Source organism: Cebidichthys violaceus, unplaced genomic scaffold (assembly GCF_023349555.1).
Source record: "Cebidichthys violaceus isolate CVI_PGR_0920_01 unplaced genomic scaffold, fCebVio1.0.p SCAF_46, whole genome shotgun sequence".
Taxonomy (NCBI): Eukaryota; Metazoa; Chordata; class Actinopteri; order Perciformes; family Stichaeidae; genus Cebidichthys; species Cebidichthys violaceus.
Genome location: NW_027176661.1, coordinates 245,670 through 262,904, shown reverse-complemented (window position 1 = coordinate 262,904; position 17,235 = coordinate 245,670). Strand labels below are relative to the sequence as shown.

The window sequence follows — 17,235 nt, the reverse complement described above, 5'->3', positions numbered from 1 at the left end:
TAAGATAAATTATCTTTATTTCCACGTCTTTGTCATTTATAAAATTATGTGTCCACAATCAATATTAACAAGGCAATACAGAGAATCCTTTTTTATTTCTCAGAGGTGAACTCAGGCTCTAGAGACCGTTTACTTTTCTATACAGACAGAACAAGATGTTATTCATATGAGGCTAATCACTCCTTCACTGTCAGTAAAGGTTGTTATTCTTTAACAGATGGTGGAGGACCTTGAGTACCATTCTAGAGGAGATATCAGACCCAAACGGATTGTCGGGGATCTCCAGAGCCTGCATCCACACCAAGCCCTTCAATGTACAGTCATAAAACTTCATAATCCATCACTGCTTATCGCTCAGTGTAAACCAGACACAGTTCATTCACAAATTCTTGAACATTCTCGCACCGGATAACCATCACTGACATGATCAGCGTCATCGTCATTAATTAGCGTAAGCATGATTCTTGTCTATCTTAAACACGATAACGTCATATTCTTTTTTTTCCCCCTACAGTAAAAGACACAAAACCCCAGCAACTGTAAAAACCAAATGGGAAAAATGAAGAAACAACCTCTCTATTCTATAAAACAATAACAAATAAAAGGAGATCCTTAGATACCTTGTGCTCAAAGAAAAATAAAAAATGGTTTCTTGCAGGTCTGTGTGTTGTTGGTAAGTAGGTTTCATTGATGTAAGTTATCAAAAAAATTAAATATTATATACTGTATAGGTTATTATTACAGTAACAAGGTGCCATGCGATCATATTCTCATCTTCTGTACAGAGTTGAGGATTCAGTAGTAAATAACAAGGCTATACAGACCTATAGTGCATGGTGGCCAGAGTGCCAGCATGTTACAGAGCCATGGAGACCTGGGACAGGGACAAGTGGTCTGCTGGTCTGGACAGAGGTGCCACATTCACATGGTGGTGAAACAAAAAGCCATTCATTACAGACAATATCCAGATTCTGGAATAAAATTAGAAGGAATATTCCACCCTTAAATCTTCTCACACTGTCATCAGGAGTGTTTTTCAATCTGGTGATGTCTCTATAGGGTACTTTCTCTCAATTGTCTTGGTCAACTTCTACTTAAAGGGGACATAACATGTTCATTTCCAAGTTCATACTTGTATTTCAGTCTTCTGCCAGAACATGTTTACATGCTTTAATGTAAAAAAACATTATTTTTCTCATACTGTCCATCTGAATACAGCTGCATTCATCCTTAGACTTAAACGCTCTGTTTCGGCGCCTGTCTCTTTAAGAACCCCTACCCAAAAAAAGCCCAGTCTGGTCTGATTGGTTTGCAAAAAAAATATGGCACATCTTTGCAAAGGTAGTTGTCAAGCCGTGGATGGAGATACTCGGATACATTGTAACGAGCCTGCATGTGACATGGGAAGGGGAGACATGTGAATGGCTTGTTGAAGCACATGTCTTCTGATCTACACAGTCCACAAAAATAACTGACTGGGTTGTTTTATGTCACAGTTTGTCTGTTGGCAGGCACTCCGGATACCCAAATGTGTTTGCACAAGCACAGAGAGAGTTTTTCATGATATGTCCCTTTTAAGTGAGCGATTTCTTACCGTACATTTCCAACAATGGCTCCAGAGAGCATGTCAAACAGAAAATATCTGCACTCGATGATGTCACGCCATCTAAGTTTGGCTAGTTATGCTCTGGAGTAAGAAATAAAACATCACCAGGCAACAAAATGGATGAATACAACTACATACAGTCTTGTGAGCAGTAGCAGATTGGTCATTAATGTTGGAAGTGTTGAAGGACGGACTTTCCTTTTAGATTCTAAACCATGCTCTTCTATGTCACACTAGTGCGGAGGCAAGAAAAGGAATGAAAAGGAAGAAAGATCTGCACATTGTGTCAAGATCTCGTGGCGTTATCAAATTCCTTTGAATTGTTTTTGACCCAGCGGGATTATTTTTGTTTGAATGTGCACACTCCTCTGTCCCTTATGGACACAATTAGAGACCAAAGACACCACTGAACCCAGTCCGCAGTGCCCCAGGGCCCCAACACATAAACCCATAATTAAGACTTAAAGACACAATCCAAACCGCGTGCGTTCATTCAGTCAAATACATTACTATTAAGTCGTTATAAAACAATACCAAAGTGAGTTGCTGAAGCACTGAGAGAGCAGGAGGAGCTGAGGGAGCAGCGCACGAAGCACAAAAAAAAAAGAGATTCCTATTAAACATGCCTCAGACCAGGGGGGACATTCAGAATCTTTCAGACCTCGAACCAAGGATCTCACTGTTGGAGCACATATGAGTGAGAGTGGCGGCAGTTGGGGGCTCGCAGAAACACATTCATGTCGACCACATATTCAATGTGGAGGTGCAGTGGGCTGTATCGGGCATGGACGTTGAATGTGCTCAACGCTCAATGATTCATGACCAAGTGAGACTAACACAGTCGAGCAGTTTACTTGCCATCACACACACACACACACACACACACACACACACACACACACACACACACACACACACACACACACACACACACACACACACACACACACACACACACACACACACACACACAGGTGCAGGGTACGGAATAACTGATTAAATTAAAAAGGGTAGATCAACTACACGAGGCTCAGAGACAATTATTATGCACAAAATGTCATGGAGCTTCATCCTCCTGCCCCGATCTGCCTTCAGTTTAGATGTTTGACAGCTAAAGTCTGATAGCAGATGGATGGTAAAGTTAGGCTTAGCAGGACCAGCTGGGTGGACTGGCTGACGACTACTGATATGCTGGTTCGGTTGCTGTTTGACATATTTATTTATTTATATATGTTTTATATATGTATATGTTTGCCAAGTCCGTGAGCTGACCTCAGCTCCTCGAATGTAAGAGGCGAAAGAAGCGGCCAAGCAGCGAAAGCTATTCACACCTTTAGGCGGAGCAACATCTCCAACTAAAGCGCCCGATGACGTTCTTGAAACCCCCCTCCCCCCCACCGGGCCCCACAGACGCCTCCCTCCACAGAGAGCCGGAAAAGAGAGACAGAGAGGAAGAGAGAGCAAGACGGGAATAAAAAACGCGATCAAGGGGAGAGTGAAGACGAGGGGCGACAAAGGAGCAGCACTGTGACAAACTGGCCATAGTTACAATTTTGTTGTGCCGAGAAGGCGGAGCTAGGCTGGAAGTCACTGCCGGTAGTGTGGGTGGCAGAAGCCTGGGTGGTACCTCACACGTAATGTTTGTGAGGATGCACACTCGGGCGGGAAAAAAAAAAGAAAAAGACTACTACTGTTACCTTCCACATTCCTGCTGACGCTCTTCCTCTGCAGGTGTGGACACCAGTCTCTTCTCCACGACAGGCCTCTCAATCTCTGTTTTGGTGCTAATTTCTAATTTCCCTCCCTCTCCCCTCCCGCCCAGTATTCTCAACCCCCGTTCCCCTGTCCTCCCTCTCCTTTGTACTGTACAGCCAAAAAAACAATGAGCAGAAATCTTAAAAAAAAAAAAAAAAAAAAAAAAAAAAAAAAAAGAGCCATGGTCAGTTTTATCTTCTTTTTTTCCCCCTTCTTCTCGGCAGATGTTTCTATACTATAAAGACAGGCCTGCATCTGTCTGTATGCACACACACACACACACACACACACACACACACACACACACACACACACACACGTCATTTACTCACACACTTGTACAAAGCCATGCTCGCTGGAAAACGTGCATGCGACTCTTTCTTGCGCACTCGCTCTCATGCGAGTCCTGCTCATTGATAGTGGTGTCATTTTTTTGTATTTTTTTTTTCGGACATGTAGGAGTTGGGAATGAGGACAGGGGGAGAGGAAAGGTTTCTAGCTCCTAAAGGGAAGACGGTAGGCGTGTGTCTAAGTGTGCGAGTGTGTTGAGGGAGAGGTCTTAGTTCAGCTGCTGCCACCTCCTCCGGTATTTCTTCTCCTCATCACCTGCCGGGGATTTAAAAACAAACGCATCATTTAAAAGACGTAGTAAAAAGAGAGATCAGTCTATAGCTCTTTCTAAAAGGAGAGGGAAGGAGGCATGAAGATGTTGGAAATAGAGTACCTTTTCACAGAAGGTGAGATAAAAAGAGCTTAGGCTGAATTAGAAATGCAGGAGAGAAAAAAAGATCAGATAGAGAGACTCGTCAGTCAAAATCAGATTTTTAACAACATTCACTGACTTTACATTTCAGACTCATTCCACACACACACACACACACACACACACACACACACACACACACACACACTTCTGTGGGTTGAAGTGGACCAAAGAGGCTCCACATACCTTCTAGATGGTTCCTGGAGATGTATTTCAGTACCTCATCCAGGAGGATGACTGGGATGGAAATCTTCAGGACCACGATCCACTGGTACCAGTGCAGCGGGGTCACCTGGAAGATCAACTGAAGGGCAGAGGAAATAACTGTCAGAAATGCTGGACAATGAAATGCAATGAAGGCTTTTCTCTCTCGGCCCCGATAGTTCAATCGCAATGCAACTATAAGGAGTACTTCACCCACGAAATAACCTTTCGTATAACAGTTACTCACCCTGTGCTACCTTGAAGAAAATGCTTTTCTCTCATGCCTTCACGGTGAACAAAGAATCCAAAAATGGTTAAAAAAAACAATCTTGATCAATGGTATCTAACAAAAGCAAAACTATATCAAAACATCCGTTCACAAACTCACAAAATGTGTGCGGTGCAATCCTATTCTTCTTAATCCAGTCGTATGCTCAGTACTTCCAAACACTTGCATCTTTGCTAAAACATAAGTACTTAAAACACTTACGGTTAAAAACAGTCTCACGCTTGCTCGTGCAGACGAGTCCCAACTGATTTAATTCTCCATTTCAACGTATAGTGAGGTATGAGAGAAAAACAATTCAAGGCAACATGGGGTGAGTAATTGATAATACACACAGTCATTCATTTAGTCAAGTATTGCTTGATGAAAAAAATAAACACAAGCTAATGAAGAAAACACGTGCAGCATTTAGAAAAAAACTAAACGTTGCAAATAGAGGTATCACAACAGAAAAGAAGTTTTCAGGGGACACTAAAAAGGGACGGACATGACCGCCATACTTGGTGACACCTGGAAACTTCTGTTGTTGTGCAATTTGCAGTGATTCTGCATTTGGTGGTGTTCTCAGTATTCGGTTTATCTGTCTCTCAGGTTGCAGTGCGTTGAGCTTTCAGGGGCCACTGTACTTGTCTCTCATGGTATAGTTTGCCATTAGAAACACAAAACTGTCAAGAAGAATCTATCATCTGGAACCATAATATGTGTGATTAGCAGCAACACCCAATAGATCCACATTAGGCTCACTGGTGTCTCAGTGGATGAACACTTACCGGCAGAGGCTCCACGTAAAGGATTAAGAAGTGGAGGGAGAGGGAGAGGATGATGGCTCCCAACAGCCAAATGTTGACCCAGGGAGGCATCCTGAGCAGGGACTGGTTCTCAGACAAACTGGCGGAGAATAAGATGGATTAGATCAAAACATGTTGACGATTCAACTGCTCAACCTGACGTCAGGGACTTACATGGAAGTTGTTTTATCACGTTGCAAAGATCAAATGAGAAGGACTCTGGCAAGCTCACAAGGTTTCAACCACATTACGATTTAAGACATTCAATTTGTCACTAAATGCATCGGAACAACAAGTCTGCCTCCTTATATGGGCGATAGCAACCAGGTTAGCATGTGTAAAGTCACTGTCTTGGTCGGGGATAACATTTTAACCTTCCCTCTCTCAGATTCTTTCCTAAATGAGACATTACCATGTGTTTCTATAGGGAGCCAGTGACCGACTTGCTCCATGAGCAATCCTGGCAAAAACACTGGGAGCTTTCGCTTCATACCACTGTTCCCTTTAATTTCTGCCTCCCTAAATAGCCGTTATTCCATTTAATAAGATCTGTGGCTGAGTCCTCAGCCACATTCACCAACAGCAGATTATAAAATACACAGGCATTACAAACAGCAACACTAAGTGATTCAGCAGTTAAAAAAACAAGTTTGTGATGTATGGAGACTGTGCTGTTATCCCTCCAACGGCCGGGTCATTCCATCCCAAAGGGGAGTGCTGTCTGTTGGACGACAGTGTCTTCTTTTTAATAAATATCTGATATTTACGGAGCATCTGCCCCGACATCGCAGCAGAGGACGACTGACCTGTTGAGAGAGTTGAACATTTCGATCGTGACCAGCACGGACAGGGCCATGGTTGTGGGGTAGCGAGATTCAAACACCTCGCAGTCTACGCCCTGGAACATGGGGTTGTCCTCGGTACACTGCATGAAGTGTCTCTGTAGAGAGAGAGAGAGAGAGAGAGAGAGAGAGAGAGAGAGAGAGAGAGAGAGAGAGAGAGAGAGAGAGAGAGAGAGAGAGAGAGAGAGAGAGACGGAGCAGGATTAAGAGCGTGTGTGCGAGTGTCTGCGCGAGCGTCTGCGCTTGCGTGTGTGTCGGCAGGAAGTCTCCGGGACCCCTGCGACCTGGTTTGATGGCGCTCAGATCTGATGGGGGAACAGCTGCAGAACCACGGCCTCGTCCCCACCCCCCCGAGTGCAATCACGCCACATGGGTCTTACTTCCCTTTCTATTTCTGTACACCACTGGGATCGCCAAACATTGTTGTCTCCAGAAAGCTGCAAGGGGGTGCATATCAAAATATAACAGAAAAACAAAAACTACATTCTGAGACAAATTAAGGAAGACAGACAGAGCAGAGCGACGGTTTGTTACTCACCAGCTGATAGAAAGACACTTGTGGGCCTTCTTCATCAAACAGGTACCACCATGTGGCAGCACCCACTGTTCCAAGACCCACATATCCTGCAGGAGAAACAAAAAATAGAATTACCGCCTCACAGTTGTATGCCTCCACCTTTGACCACCAACCCAGTCAGTTGAGTGTTTACATAAGCACAGCACAAAAGATCGGCCAAAAGCATTTTTTTTTTTTACAATGCTGTAACAGAAGTTGGCTGTCTGAAGTTTACCATTCTGTTTAGTTTGTTTTTGTAAACTTCTCTGCTGGTTGAGATAAAGCAGCCCGGAGGACAGGAGGAATGACTGATACTATCTGATGTCTTGGTTCTTCATTATTGATTATTATCATTTATAAACTTCACTCAGGAATGTTATTTCTTTTATTGACATCTTAGATTTGTTTCCAGTGAGATAGTAATGACTTTATAAAGTGACACTGCGGTTTCAAACATTACTGTTGCTGCTCTAGAAGCAATATTTAAAATATAAATAAATTTGAATCCTGTTCTGAATGTAATTGCTTTTAATGCTTGGAAAGGAAGGGGTGAGCGGAGGGTCGTGTTGTTGCTTGCCATCTGAAACCTCACCACTAGATGCCACTAAACCTCACACACTGTTCCTTTAAGGCATTCCTGAGATATCGTGTTCACATGAATGTGGTTAACGTGAGGTCAGAGGGAGTCCACAAAACTAACCAGGATGACATGCTAAGAGTGCTGAAAGTAGCTGACTTTTTCCCCTGGAATTCTATGTGTCATGATAGCTAGTCGATAGATGTCTACAAAAAGGCACTTCTAAAAAGTAATTTTACTATTCTCAGCATTCTAAATATTGAAAATGTCCATATATCATGATATTCCAGCAACTTTTGTTCGACCCATCCTCAATTGTAGACTGCAAACCCGTCTATACTCCTGACTTGATCACACATTGAGCTAAAGCTACCTCCAATGGCCATATATCTGAAGAAGAGCCAGCCAGAGATGAGAGGCTCCTTGGGGTTGCGGGGGGGTTTGTCCATGATGTCCAGGTCTGGGGGGTTAAAGCCCAGGGCGGTGGCCGGCAGGCCGTCGGTCACCAGGTTCACCCACAGCAGCTGGACTGGAATCAAAGCCTCCGGGAGACCAAGGATGGCGGTCAGGAAGATGCTGGAGATGGACAGTGAGGAGAAACACACACATCAGCCGACTGAAGGTGAAGACATGCGTCTCAGTGTGTGCGTGTGTGTGTGTGTATGTGTTCCTCACCAGACCACTTCTCCCACGTTAGAGGAGATGAGGTATCTGATGAACTGCTTCATGTTGTTGTAGATGGCTCTGCCCTCCTCCACGGCGGCCACTATGGTGGAGAAGTTATCGTCCGACAGCACCATCTCAGACGCCGACTTGGCCACCGCTGTGCCGGAGCCCATGGCGATGCCGATTTCTGCTTTTTTCAGGGCCGGAGCGTCGTTCACACCATCTCCCGTCTGCGACGAGAAAAAAACTCATCTCTCATAGATGCATCGGAAAACCAGACTCACAGGATTGTATTAAAATTCTGGTTACTTAAACAGTCCCAAAACATGACTTATGTATGCAGACGTGAATGTCAAGCCCAATAATTTGAATACCTTTTTTATTTTTTTCTCAGGCTACGACAAAACTTGTAAACAGAGGCAGATTTTATGGACACTGCTGCAGCATAAAGAACTAGTGTCAAATAAAGAGAATATTTTCGGGGAGCAAAAAGCTGAAGAAACCTCTTTGAGGGATAAAAGTAAAGTAAACTGCTTCAGCTTGATATTGAGCCCACATTACAAATAATGGGGTGATTATTCTTCAAACAGAGATAGTCGAACAAACTAACGATGACTGAAAACAAACCACTATCTCACTGTGCACAGTCGCATTATCGTTTCAGATCCAGACAGGGAAAAGCAAAAGCAGTGTATCAATCTGTCATGGCAGGGCCTGGAGCGGCTCTAGACTGCTCCGGTTACTCTGACAGGCAAATGGTGATATTGCAGCCTCCCTCCCTCCCATCCACCCCTCGGATCAACCCCTCTTCTGAGACGTGTGTCAGATAGGAAGCAGCAGAGCGTGCCCGAGATGACAGCTTTTGATAGCGGTGTCTGAGAGAGCAGCCTCGCAGACACCTGAAGCATGTCACGCCTCACCGGCCTCCTCTAATGCATTTTTCAAGTCATTCACATAACACACATAAAAGAATGACTCCCTCACCCCCCTCCCTTGAAACAGGCATAAAGAAACATGTCACAAAGGAAATATACAATGTGTGGATTTGCAGGAAGCAGAGAAAAAAGTTGAAGGCGGTGTGTGCCAGTGCAGGAAGTGGTGCATCCACCTTCTCCTCACCATGGCAGTGATCTCATCAAACGCCTGCAGGTATCCGACGATCTTAGACTTGTGGGCCGGCTCGACGCGGGCGAAGCATCGCGCCCGTTTGACGGCCTCTCTCTGGGCTTCCGGCGGGAGGTCGTCGAACTCGCGGCCCGTGTAGGCCTTCCCAGTCACCTCCTCATCCTCGCCGAAGATGCCAATTCGTCTGCAGATGGCCACGGCCGTGCCCTTGTTGTCCCCCGTGATCATGATGACGCGTATGCCCGCCTCGTTGCAGAGCTTCACCGAGCCGATCACCTCCTTCCTGGGCGGGTCCAGCATGCCCACGCAGCCAACAAATGTGAGACCCAACTGATCGTGAACAGAGAGAGAAAAGTAAAGAGAGAGGGGGATTAGGTCGCACATGACGATATCTGAAAACAGAATCTACCAGCACCTCTAAAGCTCGTTAATTAACACAGAGCCCAAGTGAAACTTATCAGTTCTGTTGCAGAAGTAAGGAAACCTCATGCAAAATCACATTTAACAATGCAAAAATATTTAAATCCAGTGTGTTGTGTGTTTTACTCCATATGACTTTAATAAGAGCTTATTAGAACAAATTGGCTCCTGAGACAAACATCTGCTTTACCTCATACTCTGCAAACTTGTTGGAATTCTCCAAGTCCATATCCTCTTTACGCGGTGGGATGTCGTGAGTGGCCAGGGCCAGGCAGCGCAGGGTGTCCCTGCCTGTCCCCCAGTCCCTGATCTTGGACAGCAGCTGGTCGCGCAGGGCTGGCGTCAGTGTCACTTTCCCTGTTCCCACCCGCAGGTACTGACAGCGCTCAATCACACTCTCTGGAGCGCCCTGTAAGGAGGAACCACATTGACACAAGAGAAGAACGTCAAGCAGCGACGCCGACGAATGGAAGTGATGAAAAGCACGTCTGTGTGTGTGTGTGTTTGTGATCATATCATTCATTCTTGCCTTGATGAACATCTTGCTCTGGGAGCCCGGCTTGACGGGGGTGCAGTAAACAGACATGGACTTGCGGTCACGGGAGAACTCCAGGGTGAACTCTTTTTTCATTAACTGCTTGATCACCTGATGGATAAAAAACAAGAGATTGAGAAAAGAGTAGAAATGAGGAGAAGAAAAAAGTGACTAAGAGGCAGAACTTAGAGGCAGAGCTAAGTAGCTGTATTTGAGAGCAGCTGTCAGGCCGGCAGCCAGTGGCTGACTGAGAGGTTTGGCTGAACTACTGACAGCTGAAGGATAACACTTTAGACCGAGCACTCAACCACCTTGTCTGGATGTCTGGCTGCCGCCTCAGATGTCTCTGCACAACAGCACATGGTGATAATGTAGACCTGGCTGAGGACGGCTAGCGACAACAGCTGGAAGTATGTAGAAAATAATAGCAAAAGGCTAACTAGAAGGAACTCAAAAGCCTAGAAACATCCCTTCTCATTACATACAGCATCATCTGCGTTTAATGTCACGTTCTGTTCCACCAGTAGGTGTCTCTCTAGTTCAGTCTGTGCTTATCCCACTACACTTAAAAGGCTGAAAGGTTAACACCATGCCTGAGATGCACACACGGTCTGTCAGACTTCAAACATATGACAAACCTCTCCTCTCTAGCTTTGTGCAAAATTTACCTACACTCAAAGCAACGCATGGGTAGGCCTGCTGTCTTTGGATCTGTCGTAAACTACATTTTGACTATTTTAAACACTCACAGGTTCACTGCCTGATGTCAAACATGTGCCTATCAACAATCTTGAGCTTGATTAAACAGCCCTCGAGTAAAGAAACCCTGAGCTAGTTGACTCATTGCAAGTCTTTATAAATAAAACAATGCTTAAATAATCTGGAACAAATTATTATAACCAGGGGACACGCTAGGTCATTATGTCATCCCCACAACCAGGCAGCGTACCGTATGGCATAATGAGCAGAGCAATTACAGTCTCTCTCACTTTCATGCTGAGAAGTGCAAAGCCTGCAGCAGATAAGTTGAAGCTGGTCTGACTCATCGGATGTTGCCTGTGGGTGTGGGCCTGCCATTGGCTGCGGATCTCACACGGTATTCTCCTCCCCCTTTCGCTATCTGCGCAAGCAAGATAGCGGGAGCTAGCGTGCTAGCTATGCGAGACTACATTGAAGCAAACAATATGCTCACTGTCGATGAATGGATGAAGATGAGTACTATACTGATCAGACAGTTTTAATGCCTCATGAAGCATTGATCAGACATTAAACGACTACTCCGCAGAGTTAGCGTTGCACTCCTAAAACACTGTCAAAAAAGTTTGAATAAAATTGATGCAGAACCAGAGATATTGTCTTGTTTATTCTACACATTCTTCTTTCTTGTCAAAACTTGGCGCCAACATTACCCATAATACAACTTGACCACCGACAGTTGGGTCAGAGATACGGGTGTGGTATGCTCGTAGCAGCTGATCTAGCCTCTAGCCGTGAGCGTAAAGCAGAAATGAGGAACAAAGAGAAAGGGGGAGAGAAAGGGGACAAGATGCAGCAAAGGGCAGCGGATCGGATTCTAACCCGGGCCTGTGTTAAGGACTCAGCCTTAGTACATGGTGTGGGGTCTACCAGGTGTGTTACTGGGGGCACCCCTGAAGTTCCTTTTTACCACAGACAAGACATCTCCACACAAAGCTTACCGAGTTACAGGCACCGGCGCGTTCCACCTTGCTGAGCCCGGACAGGTCAGTCTTGAAGGCGTTCATCTTCTCCACCAAGGTTGTGAGAGCCGTCTCTGTGGCTTCACCCACCTTTTCATAAACCCCTTTGGCCTACGAGAGAACAGAAATGCATCAACACATGCTGTTTATAGATGTCAGACCCCTTTATGGTGACACATTTTAGATCAAACGTGAGGAGAAACAGCCTCCATTGTTAAATGTGAACAACCCTTTTGAAGAAGCACTACCCAACACACATGCTGTGAGTGAATCTTCAGGTCATTCCCCTCTTCCTCTGCAAACTTCCTACATGCAAAGTGGACCACTAATGGCGCACCACACATCATTTGTTGGTGTGACTCGCCAATAAAATACAGAGCTCCCCTCTCTCCCCTGGTTTAGCACACTTTGATCTCCCTCACTCCGCAGGGCCTTTATTAAAAAAACGTAGAAAATTGGTGGCAAAACGACCGGTTACGAGAACAGAAACAGTTAGTCTGGGAGGATGCATACGAGTGGAAAAGTGCCTCATCGCTGGCCTTGCTTCTCAGCGCGGTTACCATGATACCATGGTGATGACAAAGAGGTGAGAAAAGCAATCCAAACCAGAGAAAAATTAGCTCAGAAGAAGGAGAGAAGAGAATTACTTTTTGTAATGCGTTTGTATTCCATTTCTACCGTTTATGGAGTCGTTGCAGTGTGTGTATCTACATACTGGCATTTGCAAAGAAACACAATGCTGCATGTGTCACAGATGGGTTTGATTTGCATGAAAATTTAAAATTGCGTCAGGAATAGAGGAAACAAATTATACCTATACATATAGGTGTGTGTGTGTGTGTGTGTGTGCGTGTGTGCGTGCGTGCTAATGACCTCATTGTAATCCAGTGAAGAGTCATTGCACATAGAGCACACAATGGCTAACTCCAAAAGTCCATCATAGTCTCCACACTGGATGGGCCGGTCTCCTTTCAGTCTGGAAGCAAAACACAAGGGAAAAACCTAATCAATATTTATGAGTGAGAGACAGTTCAATTGTTTAGCATTCCAAAGTTGACTGAAGAAACAGTGGTTGTTTGGTAGTAAACTGTCTGTGTGTGTGTGTGTGTGTGTGTGTGTGTGTGTGTTCCTGACAAGCAGTGCGGATTACATGACAACTGTGGATCCCTTCCCAGTAGAGACTGCAACCGTTGCTAGCGAAGCTCCCACACAATTACCCACACTCTGCGGTTATGAAATCAACAGGTTCATGCAGAGTCAGAACACTGTACTCACCAAACAGCTAAATAAACAACATGCAAACACAAGTAGAATCCTTCTCCTGCCTAATGACTGGCCGCCTACATTCCTCCACAGATGCACATTTACTAAGATATAAAAACGCATTCTATGTCAGAGATCAAAATCATGACAAAATTGAAAAAAAATAACACACAAGTACTACACACAAAACAACATCTAGGGTTTCTAACTATTTCCCCGGTTATTGCAGACATTGCCATAGCAACATGAAGCACAGCTATCATTTTTTTTGGGGGGGATCATTAGACCAGAGATCAACATCATAGCTTGCTTGACTACATTTCTATGCAAAAAAAAGAGAAGCAATTCTGATTTTCTTTGTATCAGAGCCAGGATGAGAGGAAAGAGGGTGTGGAGGTTCTTCCAGTTCAATGTACATTTTTTTGGTGAAATTTGAGAGGCACTCAGACATGTTTCATAGAATGAAGGAGTTAGGGAGGACAGACTTTCCACCGATGCAAGTAATACATGTTGAAACTGTGACACTCACATTTGTCCCTCAGGGGCATATGTAGAACCAGTTATGGAGAACTCGTGGAGGCTGCAGCTTGAAGCTTCCACCTTGTCTGCAACAAACATCTGGAGAGGAGAAAAAGCAAACAGAGTCAGTGTAGCTAAAGTCATATTAATAATGATTACAGTAAAAAAAAAATATTTTAAAGGAAACTTTATTGCCTACAACCCTATTGAACCTACCAGTGGATTAACTATCAAAGCATGTCGCTCGCAAGCAGACAAATATATTTTCATCAATAACACTGCCATTATAAATGTATATCTGTAATTTAGAAGGTCAAATATTATAGATTGTGACTTACCATGTTTGAAAACGTGTATAAAATGAATAACAGGACTATTGGAATATTCACATTTTGTGTAATGGTGCACCTACAAAATCATGTAAGTAAGGCTGTGGTAGAAATAACAACAAGGGAGCGTATCATTGCTCATGAATTTTCATTTGTAGAATAAATAATGAGTTATTTGTTCTTTTCAAAAAGTTACATAATCCCAGGTCGAGGGGTTAATCATCGAATTATTCATTTGAAAGCAGTTGTTGTGGTGGTGGGCAGCTCTTAAGGTGTGGGAATGTCCTTAAGCTGCTCAAAGAGGTAACATAACACCTTAGTTTTCACAGTATGCCAACGTGGAATTGTAGTAGAGATGTTAGTACAACTCGAGCCGTCAAAATTGATTTACTGCCATGGCAGTATCGTCACACATCGCCCCACGGTGTCAGAAAACACTTATAAAATTAAAAAACAGCCACGGCTGCATCTTGTGTACTTACTAAGAAGCTGGATGTATGTAACAAAAGAGCAATTATTCTTGCCTTACTTCTCTACGTGCTCCGATAAATTAAAGGTTGTGAGGCATTATGAAAATCAAACAGGAAGCTGCAAACAGGAAGTACTCTGCAGGCTGTAAAAAAGGGTCAGGAGGTCGAGGTCAAACTACGGCCGGTGACACAAAGAAAATCTGCTTTTCCAGCAGTCGCTGTACTGTCACGACTTCCCCCATGATTTCTTACAAACACGCACGCGACATGGGAGTAGCATTGCTCACACGTCTTCATGCAAAGCTTCATCATCAAAACAAAGAAGTCAGAGAAGGAGGTACAAAGCTGGAGTTTTGTCTTGTTGGTAACTCTTTTTCCTGAAATTCCCCAAGGAATTATGCTCTGATAATACTAATATAAATATACAGTATATATATTAATAAAAGGAAGGGAGTGTGGCTGGTGGTTTATAAGAATGAGAAACATCACAATTCACAGCCCAAGGCCTCTGTGTGCATCTACACACCTTATCTGAATGGCATACTGTACATACATTCACAACTGACTTAAGGGCTGCCCTTGACCTCCATTCTAATATTCTTTTTATATTATTATATAAATCATTGTTTTATTTCAAACCACCCAGTGTGCTGGAGTACAGCAAAAACTGACATGCATTTTTCTGTGGCCGATGTCCAAAACAAGACGAAGAATGAATGAAATGTGTCGGCATTTTTTTTCCACACATTTGCAGAGTTTTGATGAAATGCAGATCGTGGTTTGAACCGGTCTTTATTCCTCAGGGCTTCACGGTTGCTTAGCGTATATTATATTACTTATTTTTATAACTTGACACTTAAGTTCTGCAAAGAGTACACACACACACACACACACACACACACACACACACACACACACACACAAGCTTACCTCTGTTGGAGACTACATTAAATCGGACTGATTGAAGAATTAATGAAGCAGTTATTTGGTTAAACTTGGTTTCCTCCTTAAGAGTGTGTGTGTGCGTGCGACTGACTCTCCAGCCTCCACCAATTTAAAAAGGAACACAAAATCGATGGCAGACTTGAGATGAGAGCTAGCCGTCGTCCCTCTAACACATCAGCCTAAAAGGTAGGTTTTAGCCTTTTAATGGAGTAATTGTTCCTTAACAACACTGCGGCAACAGGGTTACCGCATTTAGTCTACTGATGTAGTCTAGTCTGGACAAGATGAAAGTCAGTTATAAATAGCTGTCATACTAAATCATGATTATAGCCTCTGTGAGATTATAGCTTTTGTGAAAACATGCAATTTTGCATTTGTAATTTTTGACATCAACATTAACATTTCCTTCTTTAACTGCAGTAAACAATGGCACTCTAGAGATGGAGACTTGAAGTGGTAGCTAATTAAATTATATAGCCAACAATTTGATTCCCCTTCTGTAAAAAAAGAAAATAAAAAAACTTTATATACTGCAGTAGTTTTTGTAGTGGCGAAGTCCACCATTCCGAATTGCCTAAGTATGCACAAGGGATTCACAGAAAACAAAGCATGCATGTAACCCAGCATTATTGTTATGCCGATGACACCCAGCTGGTCTTGTCATTTGCCCCCGGTGACACCCAAGTGGAGACGCGCATCGCTGCGTGTTTGGCTGACATCTCGAAGTGGATGACGACACACCACCTCAAGCTCAACCTAGACAAAACTGAGCTACTGTTCCTCCCGGGGAAGGGTTGCCCGCACCGGGACCTGTCCATCACCATTGATGATACCGTGGTGACGCCGACTCGGACTGCGAGGAACCTGGGTGTGACCCTGGATGACCAACTGTCATTCTCAGCAAACATTTCATCCGTTACACGCTCCTGCAGATTCCTGCTCTACAAAATCAGGAGGATTCGTCCCTTCCTCACTGACGAGACGGTTTTATTCGTATTACTTTTTGCACTTACTGTTTTTCTTTGTTTCTGCACTGTACTTTGGCTCCGAGTTATGCTCTGCTTCATGCTCTTAGATGCTTGTTTGGAAAAGGAAATGTACTTATGACTTCTGGTGACTAGTAGTTCTTTTGATTACCAATGTTGAATGCACTTATTGTAAGTCGCTTTGGATAAAAGCGTCTGCTAAATGACTGTAATGTAATGTAATGTATTGTTGATGTCATTTAAATCAGCCTCTCTGCTGTCTGTTCACACTCCGAACACAGTACCAGAGCTGGAAGTTACCAAACTGGAACCGGTAAGGGCCTTAAGGCAATTGACCGTTTGCTAAATTCCTGCATTTATACAGACATTAATTTAGTAACCCTGTGTCAAAATCGAGGTTGGCTTGTTTAAATATTTCCACTGATATTCTGCTTACATGATGCATATTCTTGCTTGTGCTTAATCAACTTCTAACCAAACTAACTTTGGAAATACAGCGGGCTCAGCACTGCTCACTTTTTCCCTGCTAAAACACATTAAAAACATCAAACCGGTGAAACATTTTTTTTAAATCTTTTGTGTGATGCAGTCACAAATATTTGTCATTGAGGTTTGTGCTGACCACCATCGTTCATCAAAAACATGTCTACAACAAAGGACATGGTCATTTTTGACAGAGTTAAATATCACAGGGAGCAGTGGAACAGCCAGGAGCAGCCACAATAAGCTGTTAGATGAAGAGCTGCAGTCGACAGGCTAGAAACCTCAAACATCTCTGCGAGGTAACCACATTTACTGTGACCTGCTGTTGTGTGGAAAACTGCACACACACTCATGGCATAATGGAAAAAGGCCAATTATAGCGCCTGACTTTTTTCTTAT

At 43.8% G+C, this 17,235-nt stretch overlaps 1 protein-coding gene across 2 annotated transcripts in view; it reads right to left on the bottom strand.

Annotated features, from left to right (window-relative positions):
- Positions 1-17,235, bottom strand: part of atp2a3 (ATPase sarcoplasmic/endoplasmic reticulum Ca2+ transporting 3) — a 46,467-nt gene continuing 29,232 nt past the window's right edge. Inside the window, exons 9-22 of one of the 2 annotated variants that reach the window (XM_068729526.1) lie at positions 13,634-13,722; positions 12,715-12,817; positions 11,821-11,952; positions 10,118-10,234; positions 9,779-9,997; positions 9,163-9,498; positions 8,053-8,273; positions 7,751-7,953; positions 6,783-6,868; positions 6,209-6,342; positions 5,385-5,502; positions 4,311-4,428; positions 4,086-4,119; positions 1-3,967 (exon numbers count right to left, since the gene is read on the bottom strand). In XM_068729526.1, coding sequence (XP_068585627.1) covers positions 4,115-4,119; positions 4,311-4,428; positions 5,385-5,502; positions 6,209-6,342; positions 6,783-6,868; positions 7,751-7,953; positions 8,053-8,273; positions 9,163-9,498; positions 9,779-9,997; positions 10,118-10,234; positions 11,821-11,952; positions 12,715-12,817; positions 13,634-13,722 — 1,881 coding nt within the window. In that variant the 3' untranslated portion in view covers positions 1-3,967; positions 4,086-4,114. The remainder of the gene's footprint in view (positions 3,968-4,085; positions 4,120-4,310; positions 4,429-5,384; positions 5,503-6,208; positions 6,343-6,782; positions 6,869-7,750; positions 7,954-8,052; positions 8,274-9,162; positions 9,499-9,778; positions 9,998-10,117; positions 10,235-11,820; positions 11,953-12,714; positions 12,818-13,633; positions 13,723-17,235) is intronic. The other variant, XM_068729525.1, reaches the window with a different exon arrangement.